A 20,217-nucleotide genomic window follows, 5' to 3' on the forward strand; every position below is an offset into this window, starting at 1 on the left:
GGGAGGGACTGAGGGATGCACACAATTCTAATATAGATAGTCTAAGTGAGTGGGCAAAGGTCTGGCAGATGGAGTACCATGTTGATAAGTGTGAGGTCATCCATTTTGGATGGAATAACAGCAAAATGGACTGTTTTAAATGGTAAAAAAATTGCAGCATTCTGCTGTGCAGAGGGACGTGGGTGTCCTTGTGCATGAAAAAAAATAGAGGGTGGGATTGCAGGTGATTAAAAAGGCAAATGGAATTTTGTCTGCCATTGCTCGAGGGATGGAGTTTAATAACAGGCAGGCTATGCTGCAGCTGTATAGGGTCCTGGTGAGGCCACACCTGGAGTACTGTGCGCAGTTTTGGTCTCCTTACTGGAGACGATATATACTGCACCCCCTCCAGTGCTACAGGAGATTCACTTGGTTGATTCCAGAGTTGAGAGGGTTGGATTAATGAGGACAGACTGACTAGACTGGAATTAGACCCACTGCAATTCAGATGAGGGGAGAGCTTATTGAAACATACAAGATTATGAAGGGAATAGATAAGGTGGAGGCAGGGAAGTGGTTTCTGCTAGCAGGTGAAACTGGGTCTAGAGGGCATCGCCTCAAAAATAAAAGGGACAATGTAGGACTGAGGTCAGGAGGAACTTCTTCACCCAAAGGTTTGAGAATCTGTGGAATTCCCTGCTCAGTGAAAAGCTTGAAACTACCTCGCTGAATGTTTTGAGGCAAGGCTAGATAAATTTTTGAACAGTAAAGGAATTAAGGGTCATGGTGAGTGGGGTGGATAAGTGGAGCTGAGTCTCAAAGATCAGCCATGATCTTATTAAATGGCAGGGGCAGGCTCAAGGGGCCCCTAGTAGTTATGTTCTGACATTCTACTCTAGTAATATTAACAGTGATGTTGTCTTTCACACCCTACTTGCTCACACAGGGGCCAGTAACTTTAAAAAGGTGTGCTCCAAAGAGTACAGATTATTTACTTGCATATGTATGCCTGAAAAAAACCACCATGATTAAAAAGGTGGTTACATTCAGAGATGGAAGTACAAATTTGTTTTGGCTGTAAGCCACAAGTCTCTGCCAGGGCAGTAGAAATTTGGAAAGCTGGTTTTAAAAAGTCAAAACAAACACATTTACATGACCAAAGCCAGATGCACCATTAAAGTAGTATCAGAGATAATGGGAACTGCAGATTCCAAGATAATAAAATGTGAGGCTGGATGAACACAGCAGGCCAAGCAGCATCTCAGGAGCACAAAAGCTGACGTTTCAGGCCTAGACCCATCAGAGAGGGGGATGGGGGGGGAGAACTGGAATAAATAGGGAGAGAGGGGGGAGGCGGACCGAAGATGGAGAGTAAAGAAGATAGGTGGAGAGAGAGAGAGAGAGAGAGAGAGAGAGAGAGAGAGAGAGAGAGAGAGAGAGAGAGAGAGAGAGAAGGTGGGGAGGACAGGTCAAGGAGGTGGGATGAGGTTAGTAGGTAGCTGGGGGTGCGGCTTGGGGTGGGAGGAAGGGATGGGAGAGAGGAAGAACCGGTTAGGGAGGCAGAGACAGGTTGGACTGGTTTTGGGATGCAGTGGGGTGGGGGGGGGGGGCGGGGGGAGAGATGAACTGGGAGTGGAAATGGTTTGCGACTGGAGGTGCAGTTGTTTGTTCACCTGCACATCTGCCAATGTGGTATACTGCATCCACTGTACCCGGTGCAGCTTCCTCTACATTGGGGAAACCAAGCGGAGGCTTGGGGACCGCTTTGCAGAACACCTCCGCTCAGTTCGCAACAAACAACTGCACCTCCCAGTTGCAAACCATTTCCACTCCCCCTCCCATTCTCTTGATGGGATGTCCATCATGGGCCTCCTGCACTGCCACAATGATGCCACCCGAAGGTTGCAAGAACAGCAACTCATATTCCGCCTGGGAACCCTGCAGCCATATGGTATCAATGTGGACTTCACCAGTTTTAAAATCTCCCCTTCCCCTACTGCATCCTAAACCAGCCCAGTTCATCCCCTCCCCCCCACTGCACCACACAACCAGCCCAGCTCTTCATCCCCTCCACCCCCCCCCCCAACCCACTGCATCCCAAAACCAGTCCCAACTTGTCTCTGCCTCCCTAACCTGTTCTTCCTCTCACCCATCCCTTCCTCCCACCCCAAGCCGCACCCCCAGCTACCTACTAACCTCATCCCACCTCCTTGACCTGTCCGTCTTCCCTGGACTGACCTATCCCCTCCCTACCTACACTCTCTCCACCTATCTTCTTTACTCTCCATCTTCGGTCCGCCTCCCCCTCTCTCCCTATTTATTCCAGTTCCCTCCCCCCCCATCCCCCTCTCTGATGAAGGGTCTAGGCCCGAAACGTCAGCTTTTGTGCTCCTGAGATGCTGCTTGGCCTGCTGTGTTCATCCAGCCTCACATTTTATTATCTTGCACCATTAAAGTGCTATTTTAAGATGAATACCTTCCAACTAATAAGTTGGAGGATGGTTTTCAATTGCTTAAACAATGAAAAAGACTGCAGGCATTTCACCAAAAACAGTTAATCGAACTTGGTGAAAGTTTAAATTTAGACAACTCTGCAACTAAGAAAATGCACCAGTTACACAGCTAAATAATAGGGATATGTTTGTAGAAAATGGTAAAGACAAGACAGAACTAAACAGTCACCTTTATATCTGAACTCTACACTACTGCTTTGTTTCAAACTCCACTTTATGGTTAGGTGCAGATTTTAAATACCAATGCTGTCAAAAACAACTAAAAAGTTTTCCAGAAATGTAGCTTTCTGATGTTCTAGTCAGTGGTTGAATGGATATTAATAAACTCCTACAGATAGAATATCATTCTGAACTGTTATGCAAAACTGCATTTGTCAGTCATTGCTCAAAATAACTGACAATGCTTCAAAAAAAATATTGTTTTTAAAAAGAGTGAGGAAAAGATCACAAGGATAGAGAGTATATAAATCCATGCTTAGCTAGCACATCTTCCAAAAACATCCTTTTTGATAAACTGGTTTAAAAAAAGTCAAGATTATTCAGGATAATGAAATGTGAGGCTGGATGAACACAGCAGGCCCAGCAGCACCTCAGGAGCACAAAAACTGACATCTTGGGCCTAGACCCTTCAGAGAGGGGGATGGGGTGAGGGGTTCTGAATAAATAGGGAGAGAGGGGGAGGCGGACCGAAGATGGAGAGAAAAGATGATAGGTGGAGAGGACAGTATAGGTGGGGAGGCGAGTCCAGGGAAGACAGACAGGTCAAGGAGGTGGGGTGAGGTTAGTAGGTAGGAGATGGAGGTGCGGCTTGGGGTGGCAGGAAGGGACGGGTGAAAGGAAGAACAGGTTAGGGAGGCAGAGACAGGTTGGACTGGTTATGGGATGCAGTGGGTGGAGGAGAAGAGCTGGGCTGGTTTTGGGATGCAGGGAGATTTTGAAGCTGGTGAAGTCCACATTGATACCATTGGGCTGCAGGGTTCCCAAGCAGAATATGAGTTGCTGTTCCTGCAACCCTCGGGTGGCATCATTGTGGAACTGAAGGAGGCACATGATGGACATGTCATCTAAAGAATGGAGGGGGAGTGGAAATGGTTTGCGACTGGGAGGTGCAGTTGTTTATTGCGAACCGAGCAGAGATGTTCTGCAAAGGGGTCCGCAAGCCTCCACTTGGTTTCCCCAATGTAGAGGAAGCCACACCGGGTACGGTGGATGCAGCAGGTGAACCTCTGCTTAATATGCAAAGTCATCTTGGGGCCTGGGATAGGGGTGAGGGAGGTGGTGTGGGGGCAAGTGTAGCATTTCCTGCTGTTGCAGGGGAAGGTGCCGGGTGTGGTGGGGTTGGAGGGCAGTGTGGAGCTAACAAGGGAGTCACAGAGAGAGTGGTCTCTCTGGAAAGCAGACAGGGGTGGGAATGGCAAGTGTCTTGGGTGGTATTGTAGATGGTGGAAGTATCGGAGGATGATGCGTTGTATCCAGAGGTTGGTGGGGTGGTGTGAGAGAACGAGGGGGGCGGGTGTGCGCGTGTGTGGTGGGGGGGGGTTGGTGGTGGTGGTGTGAGGGATGTGTTGCGGGAAGTGCAGGAGATGCAGTCAAGGGTGTTCTCAACCACTGTGGGGTGGGTTGTGGTCCTTTGGTCCCACCTATACTCTCCTTTCCACCTGCGGTCCTCCCCCCCCCCCCCACCATTTATTCCAGAACCCTCTCCCCATCCCCTTCTTGATGAAGGGTCTAGGCCCGAAACGTCAGTTTTTGTGCTCCTGAGATGCTGCTGGGCCTGCTGTGTTCATCCAGCCTCACATTTCATTATCTTGGATTCTCCAGCATCTGCAGTTCCCATTATCACATCTAGATTATTCAGATCAGCCAGTTTATACTCAAAAGCATTTCAATATCTTGGTTTACTTTTCAAGCCAGGGATGGCATTTAGAGGCTGGATTTGCTCTTAAAATCCTGTTAGTCTGTGACAGCAAATTGGTTAAAAAAAGCTTACCAGTTTCAAAATTGAAGGCATCAATTGGAAAAATCTGTTTGTTAGTAAACAAAGTCTTGTCTCAATATTTAAATCGACATCTTAGTCATGACTTTACAACCTGAGCATTTTTGTGTTGAAGGAGTAAAATTCCACCCCTAAAATGCAAGGCAGCGGGTCTGAGTTGTCCTTGCACTAGTACAGCTGAATTTCTCATCCAGCTCAACATTTGTAGGCAGGAATGTCTAGTTGGACAGTGAAACATTTAGGATCACAAGTTGTTTGTGAAAGTTACCACAGTCTTCATGTTCTAAAATGTACCTGCCATTTGTGCCTGCCAGAGGCATACTTGGGTGCCATAAAAAGTAAACATAGTACACAGTAACCACAAGTCAGCATGATTGTTGCTGTAGTTGGAGAGTGTGGATTTTTTAAGTTTGGTTAAAAAGCACTGTTTTAAAAAAGTGTACTAACAGATGTTACACCAAGACTTAGAAGTACAGAGCTGGAGGGATAGGAAAGCTGACTTTTTTGGGGTCAGAGCCCTTCTTGGAGAGGAGAGCTCAGAAGTGGGGAAGTGAACAAGAGGGGGAAGCAGGCTGTGTCACAGTGGCTAGGATGACAGGGAGGTTGGTCATTGAATGGGGAGATTTAAAAACTGGTAATATCCACATTTAAGCCATTGGGCTGTAGGTTCCTGAGGTGGAATCAGAGGTGCTGCTCCTCCAGTTTGCAGGTGGTGTTGAGATGCTGGAGTAGGCCCAGGATGGACATGTCACCTTGGGGGCCGGAATGTGTTGTTTGTGTACAGAGCACAGATGCTATACAAAGAACAATCTCAGAGTCTTGGCTTGGTCCCAATGAAGAAGAGGAAAAACCACTACACTCTGGGAGCAGATCAGGTTCACAGATGAACCCATGTCTGATGTCAAAGGTTTGTTTTTGCCTTAACCAAATTACTTTGGCCAGCTCCATTTCAGTTTACATCATTCCATTTAAGCAAAATAGAAGGCAACTGTTGTGTATGGGTGGGAGAGGGTCAACAGATACTTAAGACAGACAGAATTTGGGGTGAGTTTTCAGTTCATTACCTTTTTTGCTTCGCTTAAAGAGAAGCAAATGTTACTAGTATTTTCTTATTATAGTTATTTCTTGCCCTACGGTCAATCCTTTTCCTTGGATGCTCAGTCAAAAAGGTTAGTAACTTAAAATAATTAGTGGGAGTACTAGAGTTGAAAAAGGGACAAGTTTTAATTGTGAGGTTTACATTTAGAAATAAAGAGGAGATAGGAGTGCAAGATGAGAAAAGGACACTTGTGATGCAGAGACAGAGACAAGAGTCCCACCTGAGTCAGGAGGGTCTGATTCAAGTCACACCTGCTCAAGGTGTCTAAGTCTGTAAGTCACCGAACTGGCTGATTGTGACAACGTCTATTGTGACAGGAGTCAGACAGCCTAAAGTAATATCCTCATGAAGCTAGTGCTGGGAATGGAGAACCTCAGAAAAGTGCGTTTCTGGGTGGTAGAGTCAGAGCCGGATTGCAGAGGAAAAGAAACAACACCTTTCAGTATCCAGGGAAGGAGTCCCGTTTCCCTGGCCTACGTGGTCTGTTGGGAAAGTAAAGCACTGATTGCTGATCACTAACTGGTGGAATGGGGCAAAGTGAGAGCGAGAGAAAGAAAGCACTAAGCAACACACCAGTGACAAATCTAGAGGTAGCGTTTTCACAAACTGGTTAAGTGTATGGGGACACTACAGACTATTGCAAGTAAGACTGGTCGATTGAAAAAGTTTGTTCTAAAAAGAATACTGTATCCAAAAATTTCTGTTGCAGTATTTTAATAGCAGACAGTAAACTAAGCATTTGTGCCTTTGATTACTGCTCAAAACCTTGAAGGCAGCTATAGCTTAACTGCCAAGGGTAGTCGTCATTGTCATCGTCATCATCAGCTGTTGGAAGAGCTCAGCAGGTCTGGCAACATGTGGCGGCAGCGGGCGGGGTGATGAGGAAGAGAGAGAGAAAGAAAGTTGCTGTCTCAGGTCTGGTGACCATTCCTCAGCACAGGTGTGGGGAATGGTCACTAGACCCAAGACAACAACTGACTTATCTCCAGATGCTGCCAGACCTGCTGAGCTTTTCCAACAGCTTCTGTTTTTCTTCTACAGAAGAAACCCCTAGGTCCAAATCAGATCAACTATGATCATATTAAAATGGCAGAGCAGGCACGAGTGGTCAAGTGGCCTATTCCTGCTCTGAACTCAAACTGGAAGTTCTTCAAGCATTGTAAATATTGCAAGGATCTAACACTTGGAAAAATAGTTTAGTATCAATGTGCAAGAAACAATTCAAATTCTACAGGTTACTTACTGCATCGGAAACAGGACTTGTGAAAGTATCTTCCATCACACTGGACCTCCTCAGCAAAGTAAACAGCCTTCTGGCAGACACCACATTTATTTCCACCACCCAAATTCGGCATTCTACAAGAAATAACAAACGATTTTTCTTCAAAATCTGATGTCTTAATAGGACAGTTAGGACATAATATTTGAAGCTTACCAAGTGGCAAACATGACTGGTTATTGAACCACTGTATCCTTCGAAATCTCCCAAGAGATCAAAGAACATGTTTATTGCCTCTGCAGATAACAGGCAAAATGCATATTGTAAAACAGATAAGAAAAAAAAAGGTGGTTCTGGGCACTCTGGTTAGAGTTAGCTGATCTAAGTCAAGCCACACAGTGGGAATAGTTAGTGAACCGCGATAAGAAACCTTGCAAGCCCAGCACTTAAAGAGGTTGGCCTTAGGTCTAATGGGATCAACTTTGGATACAGGGTCTCCTTTGTTTCAAAAGAGTTGAGCAGCCTAAAGTTCTGTGGAAAATTATGTCCCAAAAAGCAGTACATTTGATCATTTAAAATTATTGGGACACAGAATGCTTGGAAGATTCATTGTCCTTTGAGGGCAGGAAGCATTTTCCATCTTGGTTCTAAATTGAGGGGAACTTCAGACCCAGGCGTTGACCCAACTCCAGACTCCCCAGTCGCAGCAGGTTGGGAAGAAATAAAATTCTCAGCATTTACCACAGCTATCAAGACTTAGACATTTCAATGTTTTATTCTTCATGGCAAATCTAGATCATCTAATCAAATCTCACTACAAAAGTACAATCACCTCAAAAGACAGGAGGCAGTTTTTTTTTAAAAACAGAGCATAATTGCTTTCTTTTTAGTGAAAAGAAAGCAAAGTTGGATACCAGCTTCTGGCAGAAAAAACAACTGTGGGGTGGAATTAAGACTCAGTGCAGATTTATTAAAGGCAAAAACCGTGAGAAACCAGTTTGTTGGAGTTTGAAAAAAAAAAATAGGTTGATAAGCATGAGCGAGAGCCATAGCATGAAACAGGCCATTCAGTCCAACAGGCCTATGCTGCTCAGTTTTCACAATTTAAACTAGTCCAAACACAATCTCCATGTTTATAAAAACAAGCACTCAAGGCAATGCAACATACACTTCGGTTCGGGGGGGGGGGGGGGAGGGAGAAGGAGTGAGAGTTTAGGTCATGGAATATATAGAGAACAGTAGTAATGTGCATGCTCAAATCTGTTAAAAAGGATAGAGCACACAATAGTAAGTGGTTAATTTTTTTTCAGGGTGGAAATTTGGAGTTGTCCTGGGTTGGTGTGGAGTACCCTAGATCATGTCATTCAGGAATGTCAAAATTGGAGGACAAGAAATTTGCTAAAATGAAGGAACACAGTGTAGATCTTAAAAAAGGAGGTTGTCAACTTTGAGACAGTGAGTGGGAATACTCTTTAGACCAAAGTGGGGAGACACTATATATAATACCCTTCACAACAGGATCCTTGCTGTATGTAAAGGCAAAGCCCTTGGGTTATATGGACACAATTGTTAAAATGTTCAGTGTAGGTGGAGTGTGTGGTTAAGAGAGAGTCAAAGTGTTACACACAGGGCAACAGCATAAAAGCTTTGTGCAGAAGGAGCAAGTATGCATGTTTGGAATACACTACCAGGTGATCTGAAGGAGGGAAAAAGAAAGGCATTCAAGAAGTCATTAAAATGACTAAAAAGTGTCCAGGGTTATGGCACAAAGACAGGAATATGCACTAACTTAATGTTCAGCAGGCCAGTACAGGCAGTGGTCTTTTGCACAGTAAGGAGGGAGATTGCGATGTCCTTGGGTACAGAGACTAAACCTACACGGAAGTACTCCAGGTGAGGCATCAATACATTATCTTATAAAGACTGCACTTGTCCCAATGTGGTTTGGGACACATGACTTTCTCAAATTGATCAGTGACTCATTTTTTTTATATATATATAAAAAAAACGCTACAGTGTGGAAACAGGCCCTTCAGCCCAACAAGTCCACACTGAACCTCAGAGCATCCCAACCAGTCCCGTCCCATCCCATCCCCCTATAACCCACCTAATCTACACCTCCATGAACACTATGGACAATTTAGCATGGCCAATCCACCTAGCCTGCACATCTTTGGACTGTGGGAGATAACCCACAAGGTCATAGGGAGAATGTGCAAACTCTACAGACAGTTACCCGAGGCTGGAATTGAACCTGGGTTCCTGGCGCTGTGAGGCAGCAGGGCTAACTACTGAGCCACCGTGCCACCCTTAATAGTAGAACAATATTGTGAACTTGTTTAATTCCATTTTACAAACATTACTGTATGGTTATTGGATGAAAGAAAAAGACATTTGCTCATGATCACTGGACTTCTTAAAAAGCTATATAGAGTCAATTAAGTGTAATCACCGATGTATTTTAGGATCAGGCCTGTGAAATATATTTAACTGCCTATTATTAAAAAAAACAAGTTTCTGCAATAATAAAGAAGGACTTAATACATATATGAAAAGAACTTAAAATAATTTTTATACCAACACAGAATTATTTTAATTTTCCAGCGGGAGCCATCTTCATTATAAGCCAAATAAGCCAAGCAAATATGCAACTTTTGCTCTTTGTGCAGTTTAAATACAAACTAGCACCTGTTTTTGAAAAATGTTGCATATTCTAGTAATTCATGTACAAGGACGCCAGGGACCTTCTCAATGCTAATACTTTGCCATCTCAGTACTCCAATGGACTTCTCTACTTTACTTGGAACAAGTGTGTTTTATTTGACCCATATGCTTGCCCACATGCACAATTTGTGGAAATTGCTGCGTTGACTCCACAACTTTGTACTGAAACTGACCAACCACTTACACAGTGTAGTCTCTTTACAGAGGAGAGAAGACAATTTGTGCTCAAAAAACCTCAAAATGATTCAAAGGAGTTATGATATGGTGGAACCTTCATAAGATGAAAAGGAGTAGCTTTCTGTTAATGGAGATTCAAGGATGGCGCATGAAAGAGCGAGGAAACTGTGAATCAGTGCCAAGTCACAGATGCTCTCATTTGATGGAAACCAAATACTTAAAGCAATTTACTACCTGCAGGAGTGAGAATCCACTGTCACCTTTTTAAAAATGGGCTACGAAATCAAAATATTCCCTTTGCCAGTAAATAGCAAACTCAAGTTACTGTAGTAAGTTTAGTTAGTAATTGATGCTTAAAAGGCACGTTGATGTTATCAGTTCTCAACTTAGGAAATCCTCTCAGAATTGAGAGTTTCTCCCCCCCAAGTTATAAGTGGCAAGTGCCATTTAATTCAACATGCTGTGCAGGGCACCAGGTCTAGGCCCAAAACATCAGCTTTTCTGCTCCTAAGATGCTGCATTCTTCTAGCTCCACACTTAGGAAATGCTGGCAGTTAACTAGCAGCACAAAAGTAGTACGAGAGATTTAAAATAAAGATGACCTCATAAGTTAGTGAGATATGTCAATCCCTACAGAATGAGGATCCAGGACCAAGTAAACTGTTTGACTTTATTAAAACACAAAGTAATTAATACATTTATCAGATGGCTACTTTTGTGCTTATTGCCAAAGAGGATAAGTAATCACTTCCAACTTTGTGAAAGTGATCAAAATTTTCTGGAGTGCAGTAAAACTTAAAGGCAATACCTGTTGAGTCTTTAAGTGAAAAGGACACAGTTACATTAAATAAGCATTGTTCACAACAGCTTGGGTAACTTGAAAGTTTATGGTGAGGGGTTAGGAAGGTGGTGTGAAAAGTGAGACTTAAAATTGACTTTGCTGCAAAAGCACAAAGCTTTCATTCGTATAAAGATTTTCCTTTTAAAAATCCCTTCTACTCAGAAGTGCTAAAAAAATCCATTTAAAAAACAAAATGGCTAGTTGACATCCAGTCTGCCTTGCAATCAAGTTTGAACAGAACTTGCTTCAGGCAGGCATTTTTGTGCTATTATGACAAATGCTTTGATCCATGCCAAGAGGAAACAAACAACGTAAGAGTATGTTATTCACAACATTTGTTAGGGGGAGACAGTTGGTGAAATTGGTGCTCTTTTTCCAGACCAACATTTAATTACAGCAACAAGAATAAAGATGAAGGTTGAGCCTCAAGGATGGCATTGTGTTCATTCGATATGCAACTGTAAACAGGGATGTTCACAGGAAAAACAAAAAATGTGAAGAAACCATTTCCAACTGAAACTAAATCTTCCAGTTAGACAAACAGCCATTTATTGACTATTTTATGGATGATATTCTCAATTAAAACAGTTGCATGAAGGAATGTAGGAGTCAATTAAACATTAGGCTGCAAAGAAAGAGGCTTCTGATTTGGGCTTGGCTTTAATACAAGTGGAGCAGATATTGTCTCACTAGTTTATTTCACATTACTACCCGAATGTGCTTCACATTGAAGCAAAGTGAAAAAAATGACGGCCGTGACAAACAGGTTTTGCTCTTGCATAAAAGACATTGATTTTAATCTAATCTGCCCTGCAAGTGTTGGTCTTAAACATCTTTCGCCCCCATGTTCTGGTCTGTTAATAAGCGCTGGCTAAGGTCATTAACTTACAGTCAAGTGAAGTGCAGGGAGCACAAAAACACTAGCAACTGTACTTTAGTCTGAAACTCAATTATTCAAACATTTGTTTTAAAGTTGAATACATTCAATCAAGATATGTTTCATGATTGTAACTTTTAAAGAGGTAAATTGAAGAGGAGTGGTCTCCTATTCTGCATTCAACCCAACTGCAAGCCTGGGTGGTTTAAAGTGCAGGCCAAAATTTTAAAGGGAGAGGGAAGTGCAAAGTCTTTGAACTTGAAGAAAAATTTAGCCACAAAGTCTCACGGCTTCAACCATATCTATTTGTGCTGAAAAAGAGAGAGGACTGTTACAGGTAAAAAACTGTTCTTTACTTTATTGTTTAGTGACCAAAATTTGTTACATGTAACTTTACATCATTTCTTTACAAGCAGCCATTGTTTGGTGTGAAGGAGGAAAAGGAAGTTCTTTGTTGATGGGTCAGTATCAGCAAACATGTGATGTTTGCCTGATGACAGCTTGACTGTTGTCACATTGACCAGCTGTAGATGCTAATGGACATCAGCGTGACACTTGATTGGCTCCTGCATGGTTAAACAGCTTGTTGCTGCAAGGTGACACTAGCAGAAGCCTTTGGTCAGGGGTGAAAAGGCAGATGGTGTTATATTTTCTTTGGTAAAAAGAATATGCCAAGCCTGAAAAAACCTAACCTATTTGTTCCCTTCAGTGGCACTAAGCCATTGCCATTTATAATTGTGGACCATTGCTCTGTATCTGTGCAAGTGAGAACAAGCTGAAGAAGTTTGGAAAAAATATGAAGGAACTCCATCTGACTGGCACTGAGCTGTTTCCCCTAGTTTACTCCTTTCTCCATAGGAGGATTCTTTTTGTATATATGTACATTTGGGTAGGGCTTTAGAATTTTTTTTTAAAATAGTAGAGTTAAGTGTCTAGCAAAACAGTTGATTCTGTGGTTAGTTTAAGTTTGGTAATTGAAGACAAAGTACACTTTGTCAGTATAGCAATTCAGTCCTCATTTGCTGTTAAATACATTTTACTAGTAACTTGGGGAATGCTGTGTAGCAATGATAATGTTAACATCTTTATCTTGAGTCCAGGAATAACAGGGCTGGATTTCCAGTGCACTATCCCAGTGAAATGTGATTGCATCAACTTGTCCCTTTATCTGTGGAAAATGAAAAAAGTTAGAAATAGCTAATTTCAACTGTTCCTGTTTAAAACATTTAGTGATGAATCACTAAGCCAGTTAATTGTTAGCCAGAACATTTCAATCAATATGGTGGCAACAGCACTCTTTCACCAAATGGAAAAGACCACAAGCAGGCAGTGTCCCCGGAATTTAAGTTTTAAAATGCTGCCAAAGCATAAATACACAGTTAGCTGTCAAGAATGATGCCAGCAATCAGGCTCAAATGTTCAGGCAATTTAAAATGCAAGTCTAATCATTCAAAGCAGCACAAGACAGACACACACAGCTTCACTTTGGGAGACTTAAACTCTTGTACATTTCTTGTTCTTGGAGAACAACCAGCACTGGCCCAACAACACAAAAAACAGCACACTAGCACCATTTGCTGTTGCACAACAGCACAGTTCTTCCTTCCATTATGTAGTTTGGGAGAAGAACTAACAACTCAATGTAGATGCAAGTACAGTCAGGCAAGACAATTAGAATCAGTGATAATGGGAATTGCAGATGCTGGAGAATCCAAGATAACAAAGTGTGGAGCTGGATGAACACAGCAGGCCAAGCAGCATCTCAGGAGCACAAAAGCTGACGTTTCAAGCCTAGACCCTTCATCAGTTCTAATGGGTCTAGGTTCAAAGTGTCAGCTTTGTGCTCCTAAGATGCTGCTTGGCCTGCTGTGTTCATCCAGCTCCACGCTTGTTTATCTAGGACAGTTAGAATGACATGCATGTTGCTTTGAATACTACCGATTGTGGTATTTTAAACAGCCCCACCTATATTCAATCCACTGTTGTGGTAACAACACGATTTGGAACTTCTGTTTAGGAAGAAGAGACAGCAAGTGGTCTTCATTTGACTACAAAGAATCTCCTTTCTTATAGATTTCATTCAAAAAAGTGAAGACAATATTTTATCAGTTACTCATTTACACAATTTGGACAACCCCACTTCTCCGGCAGTGGAAGTTATTTTCATTACAAGACAAGTTACAGCTATGTTACACTTGGTTTTGCAGTAAGGCACACCTGCTCCCTATTCTTTTCAGTGACTTCAACCCTCTCCACCACATTATCAGAATTGAATGCAGATCAGGTGTCCACTCCTTAATTGAAGAGTGTACCAGAGAATGCTAGATATTCACCAGCCCAAAAAAAAGTGAAATTTCATTTAATAGGGCATGTTCTAAAGAAAAACCACAGGCTGATTATGACCAGAATGTGAAGGGAAACCCCAAGATGCAAATTACAAGGTTTATAATCCATTACTAACAGGGACTCAACAAATGATGCAAGAGGATGAAAACTGAAGGGTATTCAGATACATAATCATTCTTTGTTCTGACTCCATAAATTTTTGTTTTATTATGGAGTTAATCTAGATCTGGAAGATTCAAATTCTGTTCCATTCACAGTTAGCTAGAAGCCCAGCCCCAACCCCTAGGTCAGGGTTTACGACTTACTGCCGTGGAGTGGAAGAAATTAAACTGAAAAACAGAAAAAAACAACTAGTTCCTAATCGTGATTACATACATCAAGATGAAATGCAGGTTAAAAGGGCAACAGTGCATTCTATTACAACATCTCTCAAGCCTGATAACACATGGATGTAAAGTCACCATGACTGGCCAGTTGGGCGCATTCATTCAGAGAATTAAATAAACCATATCAGCATTTATTCAAAGAGGAAAAACTACCCATGTTGTTAGGGAGGAAAAGAAGTCACCAATTGCGGCCTTAAATTTAACTTAGCAATCCTGAGAGATGAACAACCAAAATTACTTGCAATTCAAATCCCAAGTATAGTAAATGCATATCAGCTGCTAAATTAAATGAATTAGCCTGGAAAAAAGTGAACACGTGGGACTCACTGCTGCTTCAAGTGTTGAAATTATTTTAAAGTAATGATAAAGCAAGTCAGTCAACATCTACTTATATCCTTAAAGGATCAAATTCATGCCAGTCACCTCTGAATGGAAGTGAAGTGGTCACAATTAACAGGCTTCCCTCCCTCCCCCTCAAGTTAGACTGTCTAACATACAGAAAGTATATTTAACTTTCAAATGGTAATCTTGAAGCTGTCTTTATTCTGTCAGAAGTCAGACCAGATACCTGCAGTGGCCTTCAGCTGTTTGCCTTCCCTGTCCCCATGAGAAGGCCAACTTTATTACTGAGGCTGCCATTGTATTTTTGACTCAATTTGTGACTTTAGAAAGTCAAAGTGACCAAACCCAACCTATTAACTACACCTCCTAGTCACAAACCATTTTAACTCTCCTCCCATTCCTCAGACGACATGTCCATCATGGACCTCCTGCAGTGCCACAATGATGCCACCTGAAGGTTGCAGGAACAGCAACTCCTATTCTGCTCGGGAACCCTGCAGCCCAATGGCATCAATGTGGACTTCACAAGCTTCAAAATCTCTCCCTCCCCCACTGCATCACAAAACCAGCCCAGCTCATCCCTGCCCCCCTAACCTGTTCTTCCTCTCACCTATCCCCTCCTCAAGCCGCACCTCCATTTCCCACCTACCAACCTCATCCCACCTCCTTGACTTGTCCATCCTCCCCAGCTATCTTCTCCTCTATCCACCTTCGGTCTGCCTCCCCCTATTTGTTTCAGGAGCCTCTCCCCAGCCCCCTTTTCTGATGAAGGGTCTAGGCCCAAAACGTCAGCTTTTGTGCTCCTGAGATGCTGCTGGGCCTGCTGTGTTCATCCAGCTTCACATTTGGTTATCAAACATAGTGTAAGTTGGATCACAACAGAATGTCAGTTATTACAATGTTCCCAGTTGTCTTTGGGCACTAGCTAGAAGAAATAAAGACACAAACAAGACATCAATTCTGTCAATGTGATCTTCTGTAATTAAAAAAGAGTAGTAACACAGCAATGTCCCTCTTAAAGATGAGCTACAACGATTATGGTCATTGCATTGAGCATTCTCTTCAAATTTAGGAGTTGACCTTTAAGTGTTGCAATAGGCTTTAAACAACTCATTGCAACTAAACAGAAGTATTAGAATGTATTGCTACTTGTTATTGAGTCACTGTCTACAACATGCTGATTGGGACTTCCTACTTGGTTCCCACTGTTGTGCACCATCGACACTTATTTGTTCCAGGTGACAGGAGCTACAAGGTTCACTTTCCCTGCTTTTCTTTTCAAAAATCTAACTAATGTTTAAGATAAGGCCAAAAAAGGTGGATGAATTCAGACCAAAGATGTCCTCACAATGTCTAAGTTTTTGTTTAAAAAAAACTAAGCAAAGAAGTGTTACTTTTATTGAGTGATGCCTTAGTCCACAATTGTTTGAGACATCCCCATGGCTTCACTGCCATGTAGAAGTTGACTTGAAAGTCAAAGTGTTTTGTACTCCACCTTACTCCAGGAGCACTTGACAGTCTGTTCAAGTTGTTGTTAGGTTTGCACACAATAGTTCAGTAATAAATTTAAAAAACAGGATTGTTACAAACTGGGTATTGAAGAAAGTCAGAAGTCACAACATTAGGTTATAGTCAACCAGGTTTATTTGAAGTCACAAGCTTACAGAGCTCAGCCCCATCATCAGATTGAGAGAGACAGACTAGCACAACCTACAGGTAGAGAGATCAAAAAACCATATAAGTTGGTGAGTGGAGTATTGAACAACAAGTCTCTGCAGGTGATTAAAAGAAGCATCAAGAGTAAAGTAACAAGCAAAGGGATAACCTCGAATACAATTAGGTGAGTTAAATACAAAAACAAAGTAAAATAAGAAAAGGTGGCACTGGAGAAGCTCTGAAGAAGGGTCTAGGCCCAAAACATCAGCTTTTGTGCTCTTGAGATGCTGCCTGGCCTGCTGTGTTCATCCAGCTTCACACTTGGTTAACCAGAACAACAATAGGTATAAGAGTCACATACCGATGTTCTGGCCAAAGTAATTCAACACTGTTGAAGTTACTGGAGACAGCACAAGCAGTGCAGCATCAGGGATCTGTCAGAAGTTAGGTTCTCTCAGCAGTAGATGCAGGAAGGAACCAACCTGTGATCAGAGGAGGATGCAGCAGGCTAAAAAGGAGAGTGGAGTATAATGACTAGGGGAGAAGTTTTTGGTGTCAGGTGATGGTGGCAGAGAAGAGAGAGCAAGCAGCTGTTCAAAGAAATATTCAACTAAAGAAGAAAAACTTGTAAAGTCATGGGAGGCTACTCTCTCTCTTCTTCCCCCCACCCCACCCCCCACAACCACAAGTAGATGACATGTCAAATCTTAAGCTTAAGATCAGGGATTCATAGAATCCGAGTGTGGGAACAGGCCCCTCAGCTCAACAAGTCCATGCTGAACCTCAGAACATTTCCCCACCAAGGCCCATCCTCCTAATCTACACATCTCTGAACACTACATGCAATTTGGCACAATCAATCCACCTAGCCTGCACATCTTTGGCCTGTGGGAGAAAACCCATTCAGACATGGGGAGAATGTGCAAACTCCACACAGACAGTCGCCCAAGGGTGGAATTGAATCTGGTTTCCTGGTAATGTAAGGCTGCATTGTTAACCACTTTAAGAGATGCCAAAAAAGTAACTAGCAATCCCCCAGCTCAAGTCTGAGCTGCTAACAGCAAAGCAAGTTGCATGGACTCAAAGGGATGACTTTTCCCGAGAAAACACTCGAGTACTGTACTCCACAGTGGCAGAAGCACCTCATTAAAAACCCCTTAAAACGCTCAGATGCTGTGAAGTCCAGTTCAGGGGGCGGGGGGGGAAAGAAGGTCACCAGACAAAACAATTAACTTTGATTTCTCTTACAGGTGCTAAGAGATCTGCTGAGATTTTCCAGTAATTTCTGCTTTTTGCATTAGGGATTATGTCTGGTATGGATTGGTTGGAACCAAAAAGTGTCTTTCCAAGATGTATGACTATCAGCAAATATAGTTTGAAGGCTGCCTTGAGGGCATTGTTTCCCCAAATGGGGATGGAATTGATCACAACATACACTGCGCATTTCCTACCTTAAATGGCAACTAAAGCTCAACTTATCACATAGGACCTTGTTTTCCCATGTTTACCTCAAACAAACAAAGAGACCGCTGGCTGCAGAATAACTTGAATACTATTCATTTAAAGAGTAAGCTAAAGGGACTGCAACCCAAGACTTCAGGTTTCATGTTGAATATCTGCATCTAAAGCATTTCTTAAATCAAAGGTCTAGATTAAACACAAGTATTTTAGAACTAACTTCACAATCCAAGTAGCAATTTAGCTCTGTCACGACATTCATGAGTACACTTCACTCCCACAATCTACAACCAACCTCAAATTTTATCTTGCTTAAATTTCAAAGTTTGAAACAAAGTACTGGTAAAACATCAAACAAAAAGACCAGAAGTTCAAAAGCCAGTCTCTAGGGGCACTACTGTACACTTCCCTTTAGTTCAAAAGGGATTATTTATTCCTAATCACTCAGTCTCTTTAGCAAATCTATGCCCACTTTTGACAAATACTTCACGAGGAAGTGTATACCCATCAGTGGGCCTCCCATCATAATGGGATTAGTTCTCCAGTGAACTATGCCTTTAACAACAAAAAGTAAAAAGACAGTTGCATTAACTTTTGATTCTCCAACTGAGAAGAAGTTTTGTTCTCAAAAGTGATCTCAGGATTTGCTTTATTCCCAACATTAGGCTGACAGGCCACTAACGATTGGTTTATCCCCTTTTATTTGGGCCCCAATTGTAAGTTATTCAACTCCTAGCTCTGGAGATACAAGCTGGTGCCAAGCAAGACTGAAAGGGTGTGGCTACAGACTTCACCCTCACTTTCCCTCAGCAACCTAGGATGCATTCCATCTGCATTGTGTAACTTAAGTGCCGCCAGCTACTCAAGCACATCCTTTTATCCTATTAAAGTTTGTAATTCCATTCCTTTTGACTGTGACTTTGGAAGCATCTTTCCATCAGAGAAAGACAAACGTAGAGGATTCATTTAGTACTTCAGCGAGGCACTCTGTCTCCATGAGATTTCCTTTTCGGGCCATCATTAACCCCATCCATTCTTTTCAATAGTTTTTTTTGGTCTGTACATGTTTGCAGGACACTTACTGCTAGTAAGCTTTTCTAAAGCCATTCGCCTTGGACATTCTCTCTCACTCACTCCCGGCAAATAATCTGTTTACTGTGCCAAAAGTCTGATGGGGGGAGTGGGGGAGGGGAAGGGGGGGGGGTAGAGGAGTTCTGTTTCCAAACTGCCATGCAAGTCATCTTGGCAGTTTGAAACTATGCAATTGCCTTAGAAAATCTTTCCAATTGGCATGAGTTCAATTTAAAGTAAAAACACCTCCAATTAGCGCTTTTGCAAAATAAAACCCCGCATTAATATCAGGATTTTGCAAATAAGCAAACGTAAAAGAATCATAGCTAGCACTCAGATTATTTGTTACGTTTGTAATCCTGAAAACTTCGTAATCAACTTTGGCTCACGCTTTTAATGCGACCGTTTCGTTATTAAAACAATTCCTCATCTGAATTGGAGCTGCTAACTCCAAAATGATACCGCTAAGTTTCCTGTTGCTCCCCGTCTAGGGGAGGCAGGTTTGCATAGAGTCATCTCAACCTCCGGATCTTGAGTTTTACCTTATAAGGAGACTGGACTAAGAACAGAAACTCCTGCACGCAACAATCCAACAGCCCAGAACTAGGAAAAAAAAATATCAATTTCCGTGGAGCGCGCTTCAGTCTGGGGAGAACGGATCTGTCATTGGCACATGTCGCGCTCAGAAAGATGTCTGTGCTGCAACTCTTTCCTCCAAACACCTGCAGTCTACACCTGAAATGGATATAGCTCCGCCGACACATTTACTGCAAAGAGCTCTCGCCTATCCCTACCCAAGTTTACCTGTTTGCTGTAGCTGGAACTTTCAAGCGCTCTGAATCCTGCTCGCCCCGACACAATACTGCTATTGCCTTCAGCACTCAATTTAAGGCGGAACTGTGGCCAAAGACAACGCCTCGTCCCCTTTGCGCACAGCACTAAAGATGACGTTATCACTGTCTGAGGCTTTCATGCCAGAACATTTAGTTTTCTTTAAAAACCTTCATTTTAAACATTAACAGGATTTGTTTTTGTTTACCCGTGTTAATTACAGCAAATACTCGTCAGGCTTTTATGTTTTGATGTGATCAGCTCCTGATCAGTGAGATCATTTTTCGCACACAAAAAAACCTATTTTGGCTTTTTTTTTGTATGTTCACCATTTGTCTCAAATCGAGCTTATTGAAAACTCCGTGGATATGCTCCACTTCCCCAAAACTTTGTCCTCCTGTGTATCACCATCCAATTACCCCTTTAAGCGTCACTCCCCATTATCACGAGTTGGGCCCATTTACTCCCCTGTCCAGGCAATGCTGGCACTCTATTCCTTTAATCCTCATCACACTGCACCGCTCTGAAATCACAATCCGCTCACCCCCTCTGTCACTTTGAAAAACTACTATAGGAGAGACATGACTGACACAAGTGAAGTACCAGAGGGGTCAATGCTGGGGCCACACGATTAATGAATGAACTATGTTTGCAGATGACATGGAAATAGGAAAGGAAGCATGTGGTGAACAGAACACCAGG

The 20,217-nt window shown here is 42.5% G+C and overlaps 1 protein-coding gene across 1 annotated transcript in view; it reads right to left on the reverse strand.

The window, feature by feature from the left end:
* The window catches only part of LOC125462778 (cysteine and glycine-rich protein 1-like), a 34,567-nt gene extending 14,968 nt beyond the window's left edge, over positions 1–19,599 (reverse strand). The window contains exons 1-2 of the mRNA XM_048553131.2: positions 19,489–19,599; positions 6,831–6,943 (exon numbers count right to left, since the gene is read on the reverse strand). Coding sequence (XP_048409088.1) covers positions 6,831–6,942 — 112 coding nt within the window. The 5' untranslated portion in view covers position 6,943; positions 19,489–19,599. The remainder of the gene's footprint in view (positions 1–6,830; positions 6,944–19,488) is intronic.
* Between the last annotated feature and the right edge of the window lie 618 nt (positions 19,600–20,217).

This window comes from Stegostoma tigrinum, chromosome 21 (assembly GCF_030684315.1).
Source record: "Stegostoma tigrinum isolate sSteTig4 chromosome 21, sSteTig4.hap1, whole genome shotgun sequence".
In the NCBI taxonomy this organism is placed as follows: domain Eukaryota; kingdom Metazoa; phylum Chordata; class Chondrichthyes; order Orectolobiformes; family Stegostomatidae; genus Stegostoma; species Stegostoma tigrinum.